Below are 18,365 nucleotides of genomic sequence, written 5' to 3'. Positions count from 1 at the left end.
TATCCCAGATGTTTGCACATGTCAGCAGTCTCCAGACATAACATATTACAGAAGGGAGGTGGATAAGGAAGGAGCAATTGCTTCTCCCTATGCCTCTTCTTAGTGCTGGCTCTGTTTACCGCACTGGTGTGTGAAACCTTTTAAATGTCATTCGGAGACTTCTCTGCTTTTAGCCGGCTGTACTTGGGAAAGACTGTGGTTGTCAATGGGAACTGGAGGGGGTATGCAGAACACTTCCAGATCATTATATAAGATTCATCTTATATCTCCTCATCGGTTACCTACTGCCAGATCCAAATTAGCCCATTTCTGTCCCTTCAAACAAGAAAAGCACTGCCTGAAACCATCTCTTCCCTGCAGCTGCTGTTCATGTGCTCAGCACAGCCTCAGGGCTGCATTTGTGGCTCTCTCTGGTTGCATCTTTCTTCCCACCCTCGTAGGATTTTTGGCAAGGGCTGCTTTTTGAGGCTGGGTTTGTTACCAGCCAGCTGGGGCCCTCTTCACTGGCTGAGACCCTGGATGCTGAGCTCATTATAAGAGAAATTATTCAGTCTTGGGATGTGGTTTTTTCAGATGAAAACTGTTAGGCCAAACAGGGCCTCCTTGCTGCAGTGACTACCTGTGCCCAAGCATAAAGACATGATCATCTGGCAGCTGCTTCCTATGGTGAGGCTGTCCACCTGCTTTATTATTTGGCGTGCTGGCCAGGATGGCACTTTTAAGACTCTCACTACCCACACTGGTGACAAAAAGCAAGGCTTGTGGGGTGGATGCAAGAAGAGAACTCCTTTTACATAAATATTTCCCATGCTTCATCACCCTGTGCTGGAAACAGGGCCAACAAACGTAAGATTTTTTTTTTTTTTTGCGGAAGAAGTAGCTTAAATGAGCTTCACAGAGACAGATGAGAGGCTGAGAAAGTTGTCATGGAAGATTTTTTTTTTTCTTTTTATTTAGATGTTCAAACCAGTAAAGATCGTGTCCACTCTTCCGTGCTATCAGCAGCCTCAAATGAAATGCTGTCATGCTGAGCTTCCCGGAAGGATTATTGTCTGCCAAAGGTTAATGTTAGTGGAAGCAATCCTTTGCTATGGACAAGGGGAGAAGAAAAAGGAACAAGTTGTCTATAATGATCTGTATTAACAGCTTTTTCTGAGAAAAAGTTTGTATAATTCACAGCAGGAAAGAGATCTATATCCACAAATTCCCTCACAAGAACAGAGTTTCATGAGGCAAATGTGACCAGTTCCCCAGCCCACACATTGGTAATTTCTAGAAAAGGCTGTCCCAGTGGTACCTGATGCCCTCTGTATGTGTGAGGAGTGGCAGGGTAGGGGTAAATGCGGGAGAAAGGGCATGGAGAAATTATGCCATCCTTTTACAACTGGGGTGACAAGCTCTGGCTTATACTGGTTCATAGTTTGTTTTCGTGGCACTATCTATAAATCTGCTAACACTTCCTAGATGGTAACCTTCATGGCAAGTTACAAATCCTTCATCATTTGACTGGTATCTGAATTATTTTTTGCATTTTCAATTGGAAAATTAACCATTTTCTTCACTGAGTCAGAACAGCGAACGCTGGAGACCATAAACTAATTGGGAACGATGAAGCACTGTGTGCAAAACCTGGCTGCAGACAGCCCGTTGGATTGGAGCAGACCTGACTCTCATTCGAGCTGATTTGTGGAAATCCACCCTCGATCTCAGCCCCTTGCCTTTCCCACTGTGAGGTACCACAGGCATTTTCAGAGGTGCCTATGCCATCAGCTTCGGATGTCCCGTAATGCAGCTCTCCTCTGGGCACTGGGGAAGCTGTGGGATGCACAGGGCAGCACCTCCTCTGGTTTAGAGGGGTTCATTTGGAGCCTGTCTGTGGCAGGTACAGGGCAGCTCTCCAGGGCAGCAAGGACATGTGGCTGTCACAGCTTTCCCATCCCACATGATGAGGCATTTCATCCACCACAGAGCAACCTCCTCCAGAGAGCAGGTCCTGTTTCATTCACCTCAGCTCCTACACCATTAATTCTGCCATCCTGCTCTTTTGTATTCATTTCTTAAGCTGCTCAAGCTGTCACATTTGCACACTTACCAGCTGGTTTCCCATTTTTAATTGCCCTCAGAGGGCTTCTTCAAGAGCCATACCTGCTTTTGTATGGGCCTTAATTTGTCACTGTCCAAACCAGAGCAGTGAGCATTCAAATTTCAGCCTCAATGAATATGTTGGATTTCTTCAAACATGTGATTAATTGCTGGGCCTTTACAGGCTGCATTCAGCTATTTCTGCATAAAACGGCCTTTCATTTTGCCAGAAAGCTCCCCATATCATGGCTATTAAGTATCTTCTTGTCAGTGGGACTTGTGTTTGTTCATCCCATTTGTTCTTGCAGAAAGAGGCTGAAGTGCAAAGAGAAAGTTCAGGGGGTTCTCAATTTCATTCTGTTTAGAGAAAATTAAAAAGTTATTTGTCTTTGTCAAAACTGTTCTTATAGGGAAGCACTTGAGATTAGGGCAGAAGGGGACCTTCCAAGTCATCCTGTCCAGCCCCCACAGTGGTGTAGGCAAGCAGGTTGTATGACCCACCTCATAAAGCGCTTAACTCCACCTTAAAAGATGTTAAATGTTGTTTTTAATTTGTCCTCCTTCACAGCTGCTACAGGAAGCTGCTTAATTTTAAGCCCAAAGTGATTTCCTAATTAAATCCATGCTCGGAGCAGCGCTCCGTGTCTGGACAAGGGGTGCTTTCCCTCTCCCTCACAGCATCTTCTCAGCTGAAATGTGAGCAGGGTGCGGGATGTGGCCGGCTGATGCTACCCCTCTCCCACTGCTGGGATCAGTGAGCTGAAAGCTGAACAGCACGGTGCTACCTACCCTGGCAAACACGAAGTCTTGCCCTCAGAAGGGCAAGACATGGAAGGAGTAACAAGGGAGAGAGAGATCTACAGGTGGATGGCACAGTGCTGACCCGTGCTGGCGCAGGAGGTGGACGCTATGTCTCCCCTAACCTCAGACCACTCTTCTCAGCCCTTTTTGCTGTTTCCCTCCTGTCTTTTATTGCTTTAATCAGAGTTCCTCTGAGCTGATGAAGGCTCAGACTCCTTCAGAGTAGCGCTGCTGGGACTGCTGCGCCCGTGGGTGCCACTTGCACCCTAGCACGATGCTGCAAGTGAGAATGAGCCCCAGAACAAGGAGCTGTGTTGCTCATCTCCGCAGCTCTCTGCTCCCCTCTTTGGCACGTGTGTTTTGTTTCCCATTAGTGGGATCAGCCTTTGATAACAACACAAGCAGCTCCAGATGCAGCCCAGGTTTGCTGCATTTGGAAGTATATCCAGCTGATGACTATCAAGGATGAGTAATAGCCAGGTAAACACCCACGGCTCTCTGAGGCCACTCAGCCTCCTATTGGAATTAGGTATGCAGGAGGTGCATTTGGGAAAATACACGGAGGCAGCAGGTTTGTCGGGGGCCTTGGCAATGCAGGAGAGAGAATCAGAAAGAGAATTAAAAGGGAGAAATAATAAACTACAATAAGAAATACTGAATGAAAGGAAAAAAAATAAATCTCAATTCTCGCTTTGCTCACTCCAGCATTCGTGTCTATAGTTAACCCATCACTTACATGCACCCCCAGCCACCTGATTTTTGGGGTGAGTAGAGAGGGAAGGGCACAGCAATCAGCACCCATAAATGAGCGGTGCAGGGAGGGATCACAGGTCCTTCTCCTTCCTCCAGGGCCGTGCTGCTGCCTTCTTGGCCTGCCCAGGGCAAATGCTGCTGGTTTGGTGCTGCTGCTGACACTTGATGCCTTCCACCTCGAAGCTGGAGCTCGCCTGCACCCCTAGGAGATGCTTGCCAGGGAGCCGTGGGAAAAGGCATCCTTGCTGGCAGATGCTGTGGCATCAAGGCCTTCACCTAGTGCCAGGGAGGCCAACAAACAGCACCAGGTGAGGAAGTGATGACCAGGGCAGGTCTGCTGGTGTCTCACCATCATTTTCTGATGAAACTGAGCTGAAACTGTGTTGCTGAGATGGAGTTGCCAGATTTGGGGTAATGTTCACCACAGTCCATAGCAGCTTCCATATAGTTCAGATTTTATTAGAATAATCTCTACAGCTATAAATCTCCATACAAAGCTTGAGAATTATGGTGCACAGTCAGCAGTAAGTCTGGAATGTTCTTGGTTTTGAGCACTCCACAATAACCTTCCTTTAACACCAATGTGTTTCAGTACCTACACAAAAACATTTTTCCATGTAAGTGAAAGTTGTCTTTCAAAACAGCTATTAAGGACTTGTTAGGCTGAAATGGAGGGCTTCAAACTTTTCCCTTCATTAAGCCATGCTTTCTTAAAAAATTCCCATTGGCTTTGCAGCTGCCAGCCCTCTGCCACAGCCTTACAGGGAAAGCAGGAGGGGCAAATGTTGCACTGAGCTTTTCCAATGCTTTTCCCTTCCAGTGTTCAGAGGTCATTTGGTCTGCAGCTTCCCCAGACATCTGGACATCTGACAGATATTTTGACTTCTGCTGAGCAGTCAGAAGACAAGGAAGGTGGCCAGAGCCATGAAATCTCTTAATTCACCCCTTTAGTTGTGAAGTCCTGTTACTTGTGGAGGGCTGTGGTCAGCATCCAGGCAGATGGGAAGAAGTCTCCATGGGGCTGCAGTCTGCGTGGGCGATGTAAGGTGCATCCCAAGAGATGCTGGAGGGCTCACCCATTGAGCCCTGGTCAGTTGTGCCATCTATACGTCTGCCAAACTCATTGATGAAAATGGTCCAGCTTATTTAGGTGGGAAAATGGGCACAACTACAGGGACCTGACTGAGACCGATTCCCACGCTGTCTCTCAGCACTCTCTTGTTTGCAGGACCTGTGTTCATGGGTCACAGGAGGAGCATCTCTGGGCAGAGCTTGGTGGTGCTGCCAGTTCAAAGGTAGTCCTACTGTGAATTGAAGGACTCATTGCTTTCCCAGATTTGGTTTCTCCATCATCCCCTCCCTGCCCTTCTGGTCAGTTAATTTAAGGAAAACAAGATAGGCTCCAAACCTGCTGAGTGGAATTTTATTTCTATTAAATCGGTCTATTCTGTGAACATTGTTGTTGGTTTGTGGACCTTTAAGCAAGACTAGGGCCCCTTGCCCTTGAGGCTCTTGGTGTGGTTTTGGGGAGGTCTTTTTGGTTGCCATTTGCACCACCCTGTGTTGGGAAGCAGGATGTACCATGAGTGCTCCAGAAAGCCCTAATGACACTGAACCATGGTACTAGTGACAATGAACCTGACTTCTGTGCAAGCAGCTAATGTAATGGAAACAAGATGGGCTTGGAGAAATGGCTCTGCAGAACACCTAAGGCTCACCTGTCTTCCTAGAAGAGAAAAATGGTTTGTCATGTCCATTTGCTAGTGTGCATTATACGTCCCTGCATGGATGTTCAAAAAGTTAAATATTGAAATACAGCTGGAAAAAAGGACTGCATATACAAGCTACAGTATTTCGTGTGATGTATTTAATGTCCCTAATTTACATGCTGACAACTTTCCTATTTCTAAACAATGTTATCATTCATCTTTCTGATGATTAATCAGCACAAGCTTCAAACACTGTTTATCACACTTTGATGCAGCAATCAAACAAGAAAGGCAAGGTGTTACAGAGGCATTTTTTTTTTCCCAGAATCTTACAGTATTTACAAAAAGATGCATATTTTTGTCTAACAGCATTCTTAGAATTATTCACTCATTCACAATCAGTCATTGTAAAAAAACATAATTCAGAAATAGGTTTTAAAGTACACCCACCTCTGCTGCACAGTATACAGAAAAACAGGCTTAGAGTCAAGACAATTGATTTTTGAATGAGAAAGTGAACTGATTCAGAGGTACAACATATCCAAGGGAGAAAGGTGCACTTCTCAAAAAATAATCAGCTGTAGTTCTCCTGAAGCTAATGAGCTTCTTGTAGGTCTACCATCAAATTTCCTTTTTACAGTTCAAGTATCTTTTGAGGTGTATTGCCGTAAACACAATGCTGGCAGTAAGGTAAAACAAATTATATTGCATTTAAAAGATTTATTCTGCACTATTTGCATGTGAACACTGACAAAAGTGAGTTACACAGAGTACTCCCAGGGATCAATGTTGGTTGTGTGTGTCGTGGCCCATCCCTGGAACAACCGAATGGATCTGATTTGTTATTTTCGATTTCTGCTTGTATAAATGAGAATCTAAATATACCTTTACAGTCTTGGGGTCTTTTTTCTGTAAAAGAACCTTGGATTCTGCTCACTGTAAGAGTTAAAATGGTAGGCCATAAGGGGATTAACAAGCACTGACTGTATCTATCCTGTTGATTTTCAAACAAAACTTGGTTATCTTGTATACTGATAATTTTTTCATTTTAAAAATGTGCTCCAGTGAATTCATTGAGCCTGGTCCATTAAAGAGCAACAGGGAACTCTGAACAATAGGTGCTTGTTTTACAGCTACTGCAAATGCTTCAAAAGCATTAAATTGCCTTTTATACTGAACAGTCTAATAACAAAGACTGATTTTTCTCCCCTTTTTTTCCCAACTGATTTGATGGTTCACTTGAGCTTTAAAAACACGTTACATAAATCTTTACAGCTATTACAGAAGTCTTTTGTCAACATTTAATTTGGTGTTTGGGTTTTCTTTCCACGGTGTAATCATTCATCCTGAAATTCACTGTATCACACGATCCCAGATCATGCTTGGCTCTGGATCCACCTGGATCGTGCTTGACTCTGGATCCATAAGAAGAAGTCCCAGAGATTTATTTTGCAATGAGGGGGGGACACCCCTGAGAATCCTTCCAAAGGCAGTTTGTCATGGAAAGCTCCTGGTTCAGAGGTATATTGGAAAAAGCGTTGATCACTCCCAAAGGCATTGCCGAAGGCCACAGCCTCCTGAAGAGGAAAGGACACTTTGCAGGATCAGAGCTTTACAGCCCAGGTCTAGAGGAGCTTGTTTCACAGTAGAAATTTAATGATGTAAAAAGAACACCTCTCTAATGACCCACCATGGCATACATATGTAACAGCACGGACTCTGACAACTAGACGATTTAATAATTAAGTGAAATGAATATTCTGAGCTGACAGACCGTGGTGCTGGCTTTGCCACCAGCCCTGTGTTGGATAGCACCTCAAGGTGGATCCATGGCTGTGCTGGACAGAATGAATAGAGCAAAATCATTTTTTTCAAGGATTTAATATGTCTGCCACATTGATTTTTTCAGGATTACATAATCCATTTGCCTTAAACTTCAGAGGCATTACCTCCAACAACAGCTCCATCCTCTCCTGCTATTTAACTTTACTCTTACAACTTTGTTTGGACTTGACAGTCAGTGATGGAAATATTAATTAGGATTAGCAGAGAGAGTGGGAGATCCATCAATGCAGACCTCTCTCCCTGCTGCAGAATAAAGAGGAATGTGCAGCTCACTGGGCAGAGTTGTAGAGAGCAAGAGCTGGTAGAAGAGCAGTAAGTGTTGAAAAAGCTTCAGAAACAAAATTGGGTACAAACCCCTCAAATCTGATCAGATATTATCTTCACCAGGAAAAGCAGAGAGGCAGTTAAATGCCAGGCTTTCTCATCCTACTTTCTCCTGATCCCTGTGCATCCAGATGTCTTTGCACTTTCCTCCTGGTTTTGAAGTAGAGGATTTCTATTGCTTTTCCCTTTCCCAGCCCTCCCCTCCACTGCAATCTGTGAGGAAAGCCCAGCCCTGGAGGAGTGCAGGGCCAGGGTTCATTTCAGGGAAAATGAAGAAGGAAAGGCTGAGAGAAGTAGGATGCTCCCACTGCTTTCCTGCTGATCCACCCCTCTCGGCATTACGATTGCTCAGCAAAGAGCTTGGCTCCTTGAAGCACATGTTGGTACGGGTTGGGCTTGTCTGGCACTGCAAGGAGAAGGTGGGGCTCTGCTGGAGATGAAGGAATAAATCAGAAAGAACAAAAATGTACAGAGGTCTGTCTCCACCCCTGAGTTTCTCAGCACCAAGAGCCAGGGTCAGTCTCTCAGTTAGAGGTGCCAGAGTAAGACATGTTTGATGCTCAGAAATCTCCATGTACACTCACCAGAAAATTTTGTGGATAGCCAAATGGGATTCTGCTCTTGTTACCAGTGCTGTAAATCACAGTAGCAGCACTGACGTTCCTGGCTGTATTTTGAGCAACACAAAAGCTGTCTTTATGTTATAACCACTGTAAAAGCAGGATGGGTCAGATTCACGCCTGGTGGAGCATGACAGAGGAGTGCAGGGCAGCACCCTATTAATGAAGTTGTTATTCAAATGAAGAATTTAAAAAAAGAAAAAAAGAGAAGGATGGAGTTGCTGGTGACACTGACTGACATTGTTCAGGCTTCACAGTAAGGAGATCTGCTTGGCAAATAGGGAGAGCAGAGCTAGGGTCAGGGCACAGCTGCTGTGTGGGGGGAGTGGTGCTAAAGGAGCTGTGTTTCGGAGCATGCACTCCACCCTGGACCAGGAGCCATTGTTGGGCAGTGGCTGTATTCCTGCCAGGCTGCACATGATGTTGTAAACATCCACGGATCTGATGGGAGGTGCTCGGAAGTTGGATCGGAAATCTGCAGGGAAAAGAGGCAAAGAGAGGAGTTGGCATCATACAGCTTGGGGCTCAGCTCCTGAAACACAAGGTGCTGTGGGGCAACACAGCTCAGCAAACACATTTCAAATTATTTAATTCATGATTTTTACTTGAAGTCCAATTTTGTTCTAAAAACTAAAAGAGAAAAAATAATTAATTAATTTACTCTGTAAACTTGGTAGATCTAAAAGCCTTGAAATAATTGTCTTGCACATTCTGCTTTGCTTTTGCTCCTGTCTGCAGTTGCAGCCTGGTGCTTGGCAGTGTTTTCCACTGATGAAGTGAAAGTCAGGGGGTTCACATCTGCCTATCGGACAAGTGGGTAAGGTACGCTACAGCCTTCCCAAAGAAAGTGCTCCGTGCTAGTGAGTCTGAATCCACCAACAAAAGGAGAATTCATGTGTTTCAAATAGAATTAAAAATTTAGGCCAGTCTTGGAAAACAGGGCAAAAGAATAGAGTTACTGTTCCATGACATCAGATAAGGGTTGACCAGATTCCTTCATATCTCTCTGCCCTGCTTCTCCAGCTATAAAACAGATACAGAGCTAGAAACCTTCCCGGCACCCAGCCATAGTGAGGAAATCCTGCCATCTATTTGTAATTTTGGGGCGTCGCAGAGTGCTGCATCAAGGTCCTGATATGCCAGGGCTGCAGGGACAGTGCGGCCGGGGCCATGGGGCTGTGAGAGGAGCGGGACACCAGGGACCGTGGCACTGTACCTGGCCCAAACGCGATGAAGAAAGCTCTCATGTCCATGAGCTCGTTGTCGTAGCCGTGCCAACCATTTTGCCAGGCCTCTTTCCTCCCTGTCCCGTTCTCCCAGAAGGGCAGCTTGTCCCTGCTCTGGGCGACAACAGCAGAACGCAGTTAGTGCTGGGCTGAGTGTGGAGTTCCACGGTGCACCATGGCGTGACACAGTAAGTCTCTGCATGATGTACCACCCCATCAGCCCCCACAATGTGCCGCCAGCTGCACAGTGGCTCAGCAGCAGGAGGGGTGGCCCTCAGCTTTGCCATCTCAGCATCTAAAGGTATACTGTAAGTACAAAGCATCACAGCTATGTGTGCCATGTGTAAGCAAGGTGGTGTCCCACTCCTGCTGCACGCTAGCAGTTCTGCTCTCCCACCCAGCCCCACACAATCCTGTGGATTTGATGGCATGTTCTGCCTGATATGCCATTGGCACCATAGAAAAAGAAGCCATTTTTGCTCCATTTGACTAGTCAGCCTAAACAATACAAATATCACCCCCTACTACATACCTTATCATTATCATTATTTCTTCTCCCTGCTTGTTTTAGTAGTAAAGCAATGAGGTTCCTTTCAGAGAATGCAGGCTCAGACCTAAGATGGTCCCCTTATCCCTGGCATAGACCACTGTTTTCTATCCCTGCTTTAATTATTAGTCTATGCTTTAATAATTTGTCATCATAATTCTTGCCCATATTGCATACTTTTAAATTTCTTCCTTGCTTTTTCCTGCTCCATTTTAACAACTCTTATCAGACTACCTACAATAGTGCTATATCCTGGCCCACTTGGGAGCCATGGTCCCTGAGGTCTGCTCAAACTGCTGGACCAACCCTCTCCATGAATTTCTCTTTTCTCATGCTTCCTAAGGGTGGCAGCATATGTGACACTCCAAACATCCCCAAAACTATGGCAAGAATTTCACTTAGATCAAGAACATCAGCTGACACTTTGTTAGACCCTGGCATTAATTTCTTCAGCAGTTACAGAGAATGAGCTATGGTTGGCAAGGTCTGGGCTTCGTACTCTGTCGCTGGAGCACAGAAGATGCCCTGACAAAGTTTCCTGCATTCCTACCCCAGGCGAGTCGTGCTGCAGCCTCTGCAGATAGTGAGTAACATTGACCAAGGATCCCTTTCCTTTTACAGACATTTATTTTGTCTGGTTTTGTGCTCCTCCTCTGCCCAAGAAGAAAATTGACTGTGTGCAGGCACATTGAGGACAGCAATGATTATGTCTGTTCTTCCAACTGCTTTCCAGGGGAACCCCCAGAGTATCCCTTGTGTTTCTTTGAATGTAGTAGTCAGCAGATGTACCAGATAATGAAACAATTTTAGCTGACAAATTAAATCTCTTTTCTTGTCCTCACCTATTTCAGTGATAGCACTCAGAGCAAGCCAAGGAGAAAACAGTCTCCTTTCCTCTTCCTACCCCAGCACCTCTGTATGCTGAGGCTCTACATACTGCGACTCCTGGGAATGAATTGTCAATGGGCCGCTCACCGTTAGACAACCTGTACAAGGACTAGTTAGCATCAAGCCCCAGACAAGCCAAGTCACATGTCATTTGCAGTGTTTCTTTGGCACTATCATGACATTGCCAAAGCTAAAACTCTCCATGGATGATGTTGTGGACTCAGCTGTTTCCCCAGCAAACACAGGAGGCAGCCTGCCTTTCCATCACCTGCCCAGACACGAGGAGATACCCATTTGTGGCTATAGTAGATGTGCAGCCGAAGTACATCACCATTTCCGTTACTTTTGCTGCTAGTTGGGTCAGAAAACCTATTACTTTCTTTCACAACTGAGATGCCAATTTTTCACAGTAAGCCTGAGCTGGGGTTAGCCCTGCTCTCAAAGACAAGTGAAGCAGGCGTGTCTGGGACTGCTGACAATGGACTTTTCCCTGCAGGTGCATGCTTAGAAGCAGCACAGCAAGTGTTCCCTAGAACTTGGGAAAGTATTCCGGGATGGGTACAGGGTGAGCACAAATTCTGAGGACTAATGCCATTCTTGCACACAGGAGAGCAGCTGAGAGAAATTCTGCTCAAAGGATGGAGACCACTCACTCATGTGTAAGGAACAAGATATCATTAGCAGACCAACTTTTATACAGCTGGAGGTGCGTGAAATCCCTCCTCACCCTGCTTTAACCAAAATGTGGATGGGCTTTTGTCCCTATGCTTTTTGCTAGGGGAAGAAACCCAACCTTCCAGATACATCCACTTTGTCTCTCAAAAAAGTAAAAAAAATTGAAAACCTCCCACCTTTTGCAAACAGCTTATAGCTGTAAGAGAGTTAAAACATTCTGTGAGTGTGATAAGGAAAAGCTGAACATCCTCTCTTTGGTGGTTTGGGAAGGAAGTATAATGGAAGGCTCAATTATTGCTTTAAAATATGACAGGAAACTTTCATTTTCACATCCCATTCACAGATAATAAAAATGTACTGAGGAGAAGGAAAATCTGACAGCATTAATGAGAGGACATTCTTGAAAATCAGAAACAATGGGAAGGAATGGGCAGAGAGACAGAAATAATTACCATGGCAGCAGTGTTTGCTGCACTGTTATTAAGGTTTGTCAGAGTTTCAATGATTTTTTTTAAAGTGCTGGGGTTTTTTTTCTTTACTGAATACGTAAAACTGTTCTGTGTTGAAATTCTGTACAAAAGATTTGTAATTTTTTAAAAATCTTTCCAGCAAAAATGTTTCAGATTCCTGCTTTATGAGCCTGAATCTCAACTCTGGCTTTTTAAATTTTTTTTAAACCATAAAGTTAACCATCTGTACTCAGAAAATCGGGTTTTTTTAGAGATGCATTTTCATTCAGCTGTAGAAATGATTATCCTAAAGTCATGTTGGCTAGTGTGACCCATCTTGAGCAAAGCATGGTATGGTCATAGATGCTCAGCTAAGTTACTATAATCTGCGAGGCACTGTGATCTAATTACTATGCTGGGACACTACAGAAAAATGGGACACCTTGATTCAGGTGCCAAATTACTGACTTAATGTCTGGCCTTGGGGAAATCACTTAGTACTGCTTCTCAATTTACTACTTATAAGATGTGTAAGTTGCCCCACTCTCTGAGCTGTATTGGGGTGCAGTTAATATCTGTAATCATAGAATAGTTTGGGTTGGAAGGGACCTTAAAGATCATTTGGTTCCAACCCGCTTGTGATGGGCAGGGATGTGGAGATGTAATGTGGAGATGCTCAGTAGCATATAAGTACAAAACAACAACAACATTATTTTACAGTAGCAAAATAAGTTGGTATGAAAAATCTCCTGATGTGCAGGTCTAATCAATTCTCTGCTGAACAAGCACCAGGTACCTCTAAGGAATAAATCCCCAGACTGACCCTTTTGAGACTGGAGGGCTTGGGAGAAACAGGGCATTTTTAGGACACATTCTGATGGGTGGGAAGCCAGGAAGAAGGAAAAGTTGCCATGAAGTACTGCTGAATGGAGGGATAGTAAGCTCTTGAAATGGAAACACTTTTGTGTCTGAGATGAAGTAAACTGGCAGGGGGAAGAGGAGTAAAACAACAGAACTGGAATGGGAAATACAAAAACTCTTCCTGCTTTATGATGACACAGAAAAAAAGAGCTGTCTTAACTATTTAACTTTGTCTATTTTCAGCATAGATGCCATACCTTTAGACTCTTTTGAGCATACAGCAATCTTTGACATCAGCATTGTAATCAAGTCAGGTAAATGATGTAATACTTTAACACAACGTCCAGCACAGAACGGTACATTTTTCTTACTGTTTTCATATGTTGCACCTTTTCACATTAATGTCTAAGTATTGTGCTTCTATATCATACCTCTACTATGAACCATCCTTCGTCGGCTACAAGAGTTAGAGGAGACACAAATTTTCCTTTTTTGTAGAAAAACCTGTCTGGAATATCCTGTATGTTATAAACATGCATGTGTTCCACAGCTTTCAATTTTTGATATATCTGCAAAGAAAACAAATGTTTTGATATGATAAAACAAATGTTAGGATACCATATGGCTGTAAAGAGCATATGCACACCTATGGGTATATGGAAACTCCTGAGTTCATAAAATGTCTAACTCCCTTTAATGGCTAATCATCAGCACGTTCAAACTGGAGCTTTCCCAGTCCAAAGATGCCAGCTGTGCAAAACTTGCTTATGTGCTTTAGGAGATTCTGAAAACTGGATCATAAACACATAGGAAAGTATGAATTATTGTATTTTATATATTTATAATACACACACTCAGAAATGTGTGCATGCGAGTATATCAACCAACAGAAATACACCAGCAGAAGCCAAATCATCATAGGAGACAGTCCTAAGTGACGAAGGAGGCTCAAAGGCACCATGTAGACTGGGTACAGTTGCAGAAAGGGGATATTGCCTTTGGCTTCTGCCGCTAGTTCCTCTTTGTGCTCTTCAATGAACAATTAATGTCACCACACCTATGTTTCTTATACTTAACAAGTCAATCCCTATCAAAGGGATTGATAGTGCTTAGTTATCTGCTTCATAAGAATGTTGTGAGATTAACCAGCCGATGCCTGTGGCTCTGAAGCTGCACAATGCTGTACAAGTGGTTTATTAATATTAATCATACTGTCTCAAATACAATCACACAAATGTGGTTAAAACCCAAATTATTCAGAAAAATATTTTAAATGCCTAAAGAAGATGTTCATACGCCATAGAGAAGGTGGGTTTCCCCAGAGGTTATATATATTTGCTTAAATATAAATAATCTTCAGGAATAAACAGGAAATAATACAACAAGAACGAAAGCTCCTTCAATAGCCCTTTAGCAAAATCTCCTTTGCATGTGTGATATGTGTACTCATGTGCAAGAGATTTGCATTGATATGCAGTCACTAAGGTGTCACCACGATGTGACGGCAGGACTCAGCCGACTCTCCCACCATGAAATGGACTAAAGAGTGGCTCTAGTGTTCTGGAGTACTTCTGGTGCTTCAAAATGGGACAACTCTTACATGTGATACCTCTATGGTATGACACAATCTAATTCCTAGATGTGGCTCTTTAAAGTGAATTAAAAATAGAGGAATCTGGCTATTGGGAAACAGAAAACCAACTTTATAAGCACTCCAGTAAGAAGTCCTAAAAAGAAATGAAGGACAGTTTTCAGTTCTGGCACTAATTTGAAATGTTCATGGTATCACAGCTATGCAATTCCTGAAGAGCCTATACAAAAAGTAGCAAATGTTCTCTTCAAAAAAGTTGCACAAGCTACAATTTATTCGAAGTAGCTAAAATACGATACAGAAAATAAAATTATTCACCTGGAGCACACTAGTTTTGTACATCCAATCATCTATATTCTGAGGACAGCAACAACAACTTCTCAAGCATTGGTTTCTGGTTAAACTATAATGTACTAGTCTATTACTAACAAATGCTGCATTTTCATTCTTTTCAAGTGGTTTCCAGGTTGTTTTTTTTCTATATTGTTTTAGTTTGTCACTCAAAATCCTACAGTTCTAGCCTTGGGCTCTTATGGTTGATCCAATCCAACAAGCTTATTCGTCAAAATTTTTCAAAGAAGAATATTGTAAGACATTTATTTTTTGTACTTCTGGTCTAATGGAGTTATTTCCTCAAAGTCTATGGGAGTTTTCTGGAATATGCATGCCTGACCTCCTGAAGATCATTTGAAAATCCCAGCTAGAGTGTCAATAAATTGACTAATATTTATATATATAATCCTAAGTATAGGGTTTGAGCTGAGTTCCTTTAGCTATTTATCAGAAGCATATAGTGGTGAGGTTTGAAAACATATATCTGTGCCAAATAACGGTGAAAGATCATGCTTTTTAATTTGCCTGGTGTGACTTTCCTTCAGAAATTGTCATCACAAGAGTGTCACAGGATCCAAGTCTGACTTCTGGTAAGAGCCTAAGGCTGATTTTTACACACACATCTGAGAGCAGAATTTGGATGTTACAAGCAAACAAAAGACACAATTGTCATAAACAAGGAAATGCAAAACCAAATAAATATGAATAAGCTGCACGTACCTCTGCATGCTTCTCTGGAGCTGGCCAGAGGCTCACAACAGGACCTCTGTCCTTCATTTGTATGGTATCGCTCATATTGATATACTTTTTCAGCTCAATCACTTTGTCTGCCCAAGAAATGTCTGTCATCCCATGATCAGAGAAGAGGATGACATCGATATCATGCTGAAGGTCCTTCTTCTGTGAAGTGAGTGCATAACAGCTGTTACAGCCAGGTAAACGTTTTACACCATGTGTCCACTAACAAGTTTTAAAACCCATTAGACCTCCACTGATTTAGTGGAAGGTGACTAGAAGGAGCACAGCAACAAATATACAATCATTTAGCACTAGAGCTTTTCTACTTCAGTGAGACTGGAAATATATTTTCCTCTCCACACTGAAACAGCTGAAAAACTCTAATGAGCATTCATCATTGTCAGAAATATTCATAGAACTGACATTTTTTCCAAAAGCTTGCTAGTCTCTTTTCCTCGCTGCAAAATCATTTAGGTAATGTTTTTTAAAACTGAGTTTAAAGTACAGAGTTCTGAGTGGTGCCATAAAAACTGCTATAAAAGTTAATTATCTGATTCCACAAACCTTAAGAAGTGAGCAGTTTTGATTCATTCTCCTACTATAAATCCCATCCGGCAAAACAACTTATAAACAGAGCAACACATATATTGGCTTCCCAGGGCTGTCAGTGTAATAATACAGTAGGAGGATTATAACACCACAAAAATAAAAATCAGAGGAACAGTGCCTTGACTTCCATGTGATCTTGGTAGCCTCCATTTCTCAGGAAATAAAAGTTTACAGACAAGGCATCCAATTAACAGGCATTAAATAGGTTCTCTGCAGTGTTACAAAAAGCAGTTTTAAAAGGCTTGTCCAAACACACCCAGGAGCCTGGGATTTTTGGACAGCACTCACCTTGATAAGCGTGATCATGTCGCTCAGGGCTTTGTCCACCTCCTTCAAAACATTCTTCCGCTGCTGGGATAAAGGACCATAGTGGTGACCTTCCACATCAATACGCTCGTAGTACACCGCAGCCATCTCTGCACTGCCATTGCTGGAGGTGGGAGGGAGAGAAAAGATTGAGAGGCTGACACACATGACACCTCCTGGGTGCTGGTGTTATTGTCCTCACCAGCATATAGAGCCCCAAGCACCATTTTCTGCTTCCAGCCTGTGCTTTCCTACCCGCTGCCACATGACTGGGCTCATTATTCACACCCAGAGTCTCTCAAGTTTGCTTGAGACTCCCATTGGAGGTAGAGACTGCCATTTACATGCACAGGCTGACCTGGCAGCCCTCTGCTACCTCTTCAAATTAAGAAGGCAGCTTTTCCTTTAATGACAAAGAAAGACTCTGAAGAAATATTAATTTCTGTGCTGAATGCTTTTATAAAAGGATTAATGTGTTAAATGTGTTTTAATAAAACTTTCTCCTTTGTGTGGTCTTCCAAACCACCGTGGCCAACTCAGGACAGGCTCTCCCATGACCTTGCAAAATCCCAAATGGTATGAATTGGGGTAAGATTTTTTGATGGGGTGTTTATTCAGGAATATGACCAAAAGGAAACAAAGCTAATCTTGGAGTTGCAAAAGTTTAGCTGATCACACGCTTCTGCACTGAATGCCCTCTGCGTAATTAGTGGAGATTGCAGGTGCATCTTTTTCCTAATTACATTTTCATGACCACTTTACAGTTCACTGTAAAGTTTCCTGAAAGCAGTCATGTGGATAAAATCACTAATCTACGCTCGTGAAGTCTTTTTCTACTGTATTAAGCTACGACAGCGTGTGCCATCCATAATACATGCCCTCATTCAGATCAAGATCCTTACAAACAGACTTTGTGTGATGTACTGACAGGTCCAGGTTCTCTGATTAAAGACACCCAAGTAGTCTTGTGTGATGAGAGAGAGAAGGAAAAAAATCAGAGGTGAGGGACTGAATGAATGAATTAGTGTCTGTCATTTGCATTTGTAAGCTTGCTGCAGGGCTCAGAGAAGCAGTCCTGCAGGAAGCTGAAGGTCTGTCATGGTGGAAATTTCTCCACCACTGGCCCTGCAGAATAGTTTCTTTCTCACTCTTCATGATTTTAAAGCCATTCAAATGAAGCAGCCTTCCTCACCCAATTTCACTTGAAGTGTTACTTTCCATCTATACTAGGCACAAATTCATTTCTACAATTTAACCCTGTAATTTCCATCTTACACACTCGTTAAACCTACTGGAACAGTTTTCTTCTACTGCAGTGTCTGTATTAATTACCTTTACTTAGACTGCTTTGTGTCTTCTCAGCCATAACTAAATAATCATTTTGATCAAGATATGCAGATGATCATGGCTTGCATGGGGAGAAGAAATCTGTTTTTCTGACTCTATTAGTCCTGTCTTCTCCAATCACCTGTAACTTTCAAAAGAAATGGCTACGGAAATTTGCTGAGGAAAGCTGAGTGGCACCGATGGCAATACAAAAACATTTTAATATATTTATTTTTATAATAAAATATATTTATTATATAAATAATAAATATTTTATCAATACACTTTGCAAGTATCCTGCAAACTTCATGACACCTGTCCAGGAAGGTAGGTAGATTACAACAGCCCTTAAATTATAGTTGTGGAAAAGACATACAAGAGGTTTTAGTTTTACTTGCCAAAAATGGGTGCTTGACTTCATTTTGAGTATTTTTGGTCTAAATAACAGCCTCAAAACACCTGCTTGAAGAGACTGGAGAATATTCCTGAAGGATGATTTCCTCTGATTGCAAGAGGAGTTCAGTGGCTCCCTGATGAGTTGCTTACTCCTGGCCTTGCAGAGGGCATTGATAAAACTCTCTTCTCCCCTGGTGAAGTTAAGATGGGTCAGGACATTCCAGTGCTCAAACTCAAGTTAACCCCTGGGCCACCACTCCACAATAAAGGGCTTACTCTCTCTTCT

The 18,365-nt window shown here is 42.9% G+C and overlaps 1 protein-coding gene across 1 annotated transcript in view; it reads right to left on the bottom strand.

Moving 5' to 3' along the window:
* Positions 1 to 4,101: 4,101 nt before the first annotated feature.
* ENPP6 (ectonucleotide pyrophosphatase/phosphodiesterase 6) overlaps positions 4,102 to 18,365 on the bottom strand; it is a 36,843-nt gene continuing 22,579 nt past the window's right edge. The window contains exons 4-8 of the mRNA XM_009565679.2: positions 16,340 to 16,481; positions 15,425 to 15,604; positions 13,212 to 13,349; positions 9,351 to 9,474; positions 4,102 to 8,609 (exon numbers count right to left, since the gene is read on the bottom strand). Of these exons, the coding sequence (XP_009563974.1) occupies positions 8,386 to 8,609; positions 9,351 to 9,474; positions 13,212 to 13,349; positions 15,425 to 15,604; positions 16,340 to 16,481 (808 nt within the window). The 3' untranslated portion in view covers positions 4,102 to 8,385. The remainder of the gene's footprint in view (positions 8,610 to 9,350; positions 9,475 to 13,211; positions 13,350 to 15,424; positions 15,605 to 16,339; positions 16,482 to 18,365) is intronic.

Source organism: Cuculus canorus, chromosome 4 (assembly GCF_017976375.1).
Source record: "Cuculus canorus isolate bCucCan1 chromosome 4, bCucCan1.pri, whole genome shotgun sequence".
NCBI lineage: Eukaryota > Metazoa > Chordata > Aves > Cuculiformes > Cuculidae > Cuculus > Cuculus canorus.
The sequence above is the reverse complement of the archived record's forward strand: the minus strand, read 5'-3'. Positions and strand labels throughout refer to the sequence as shown.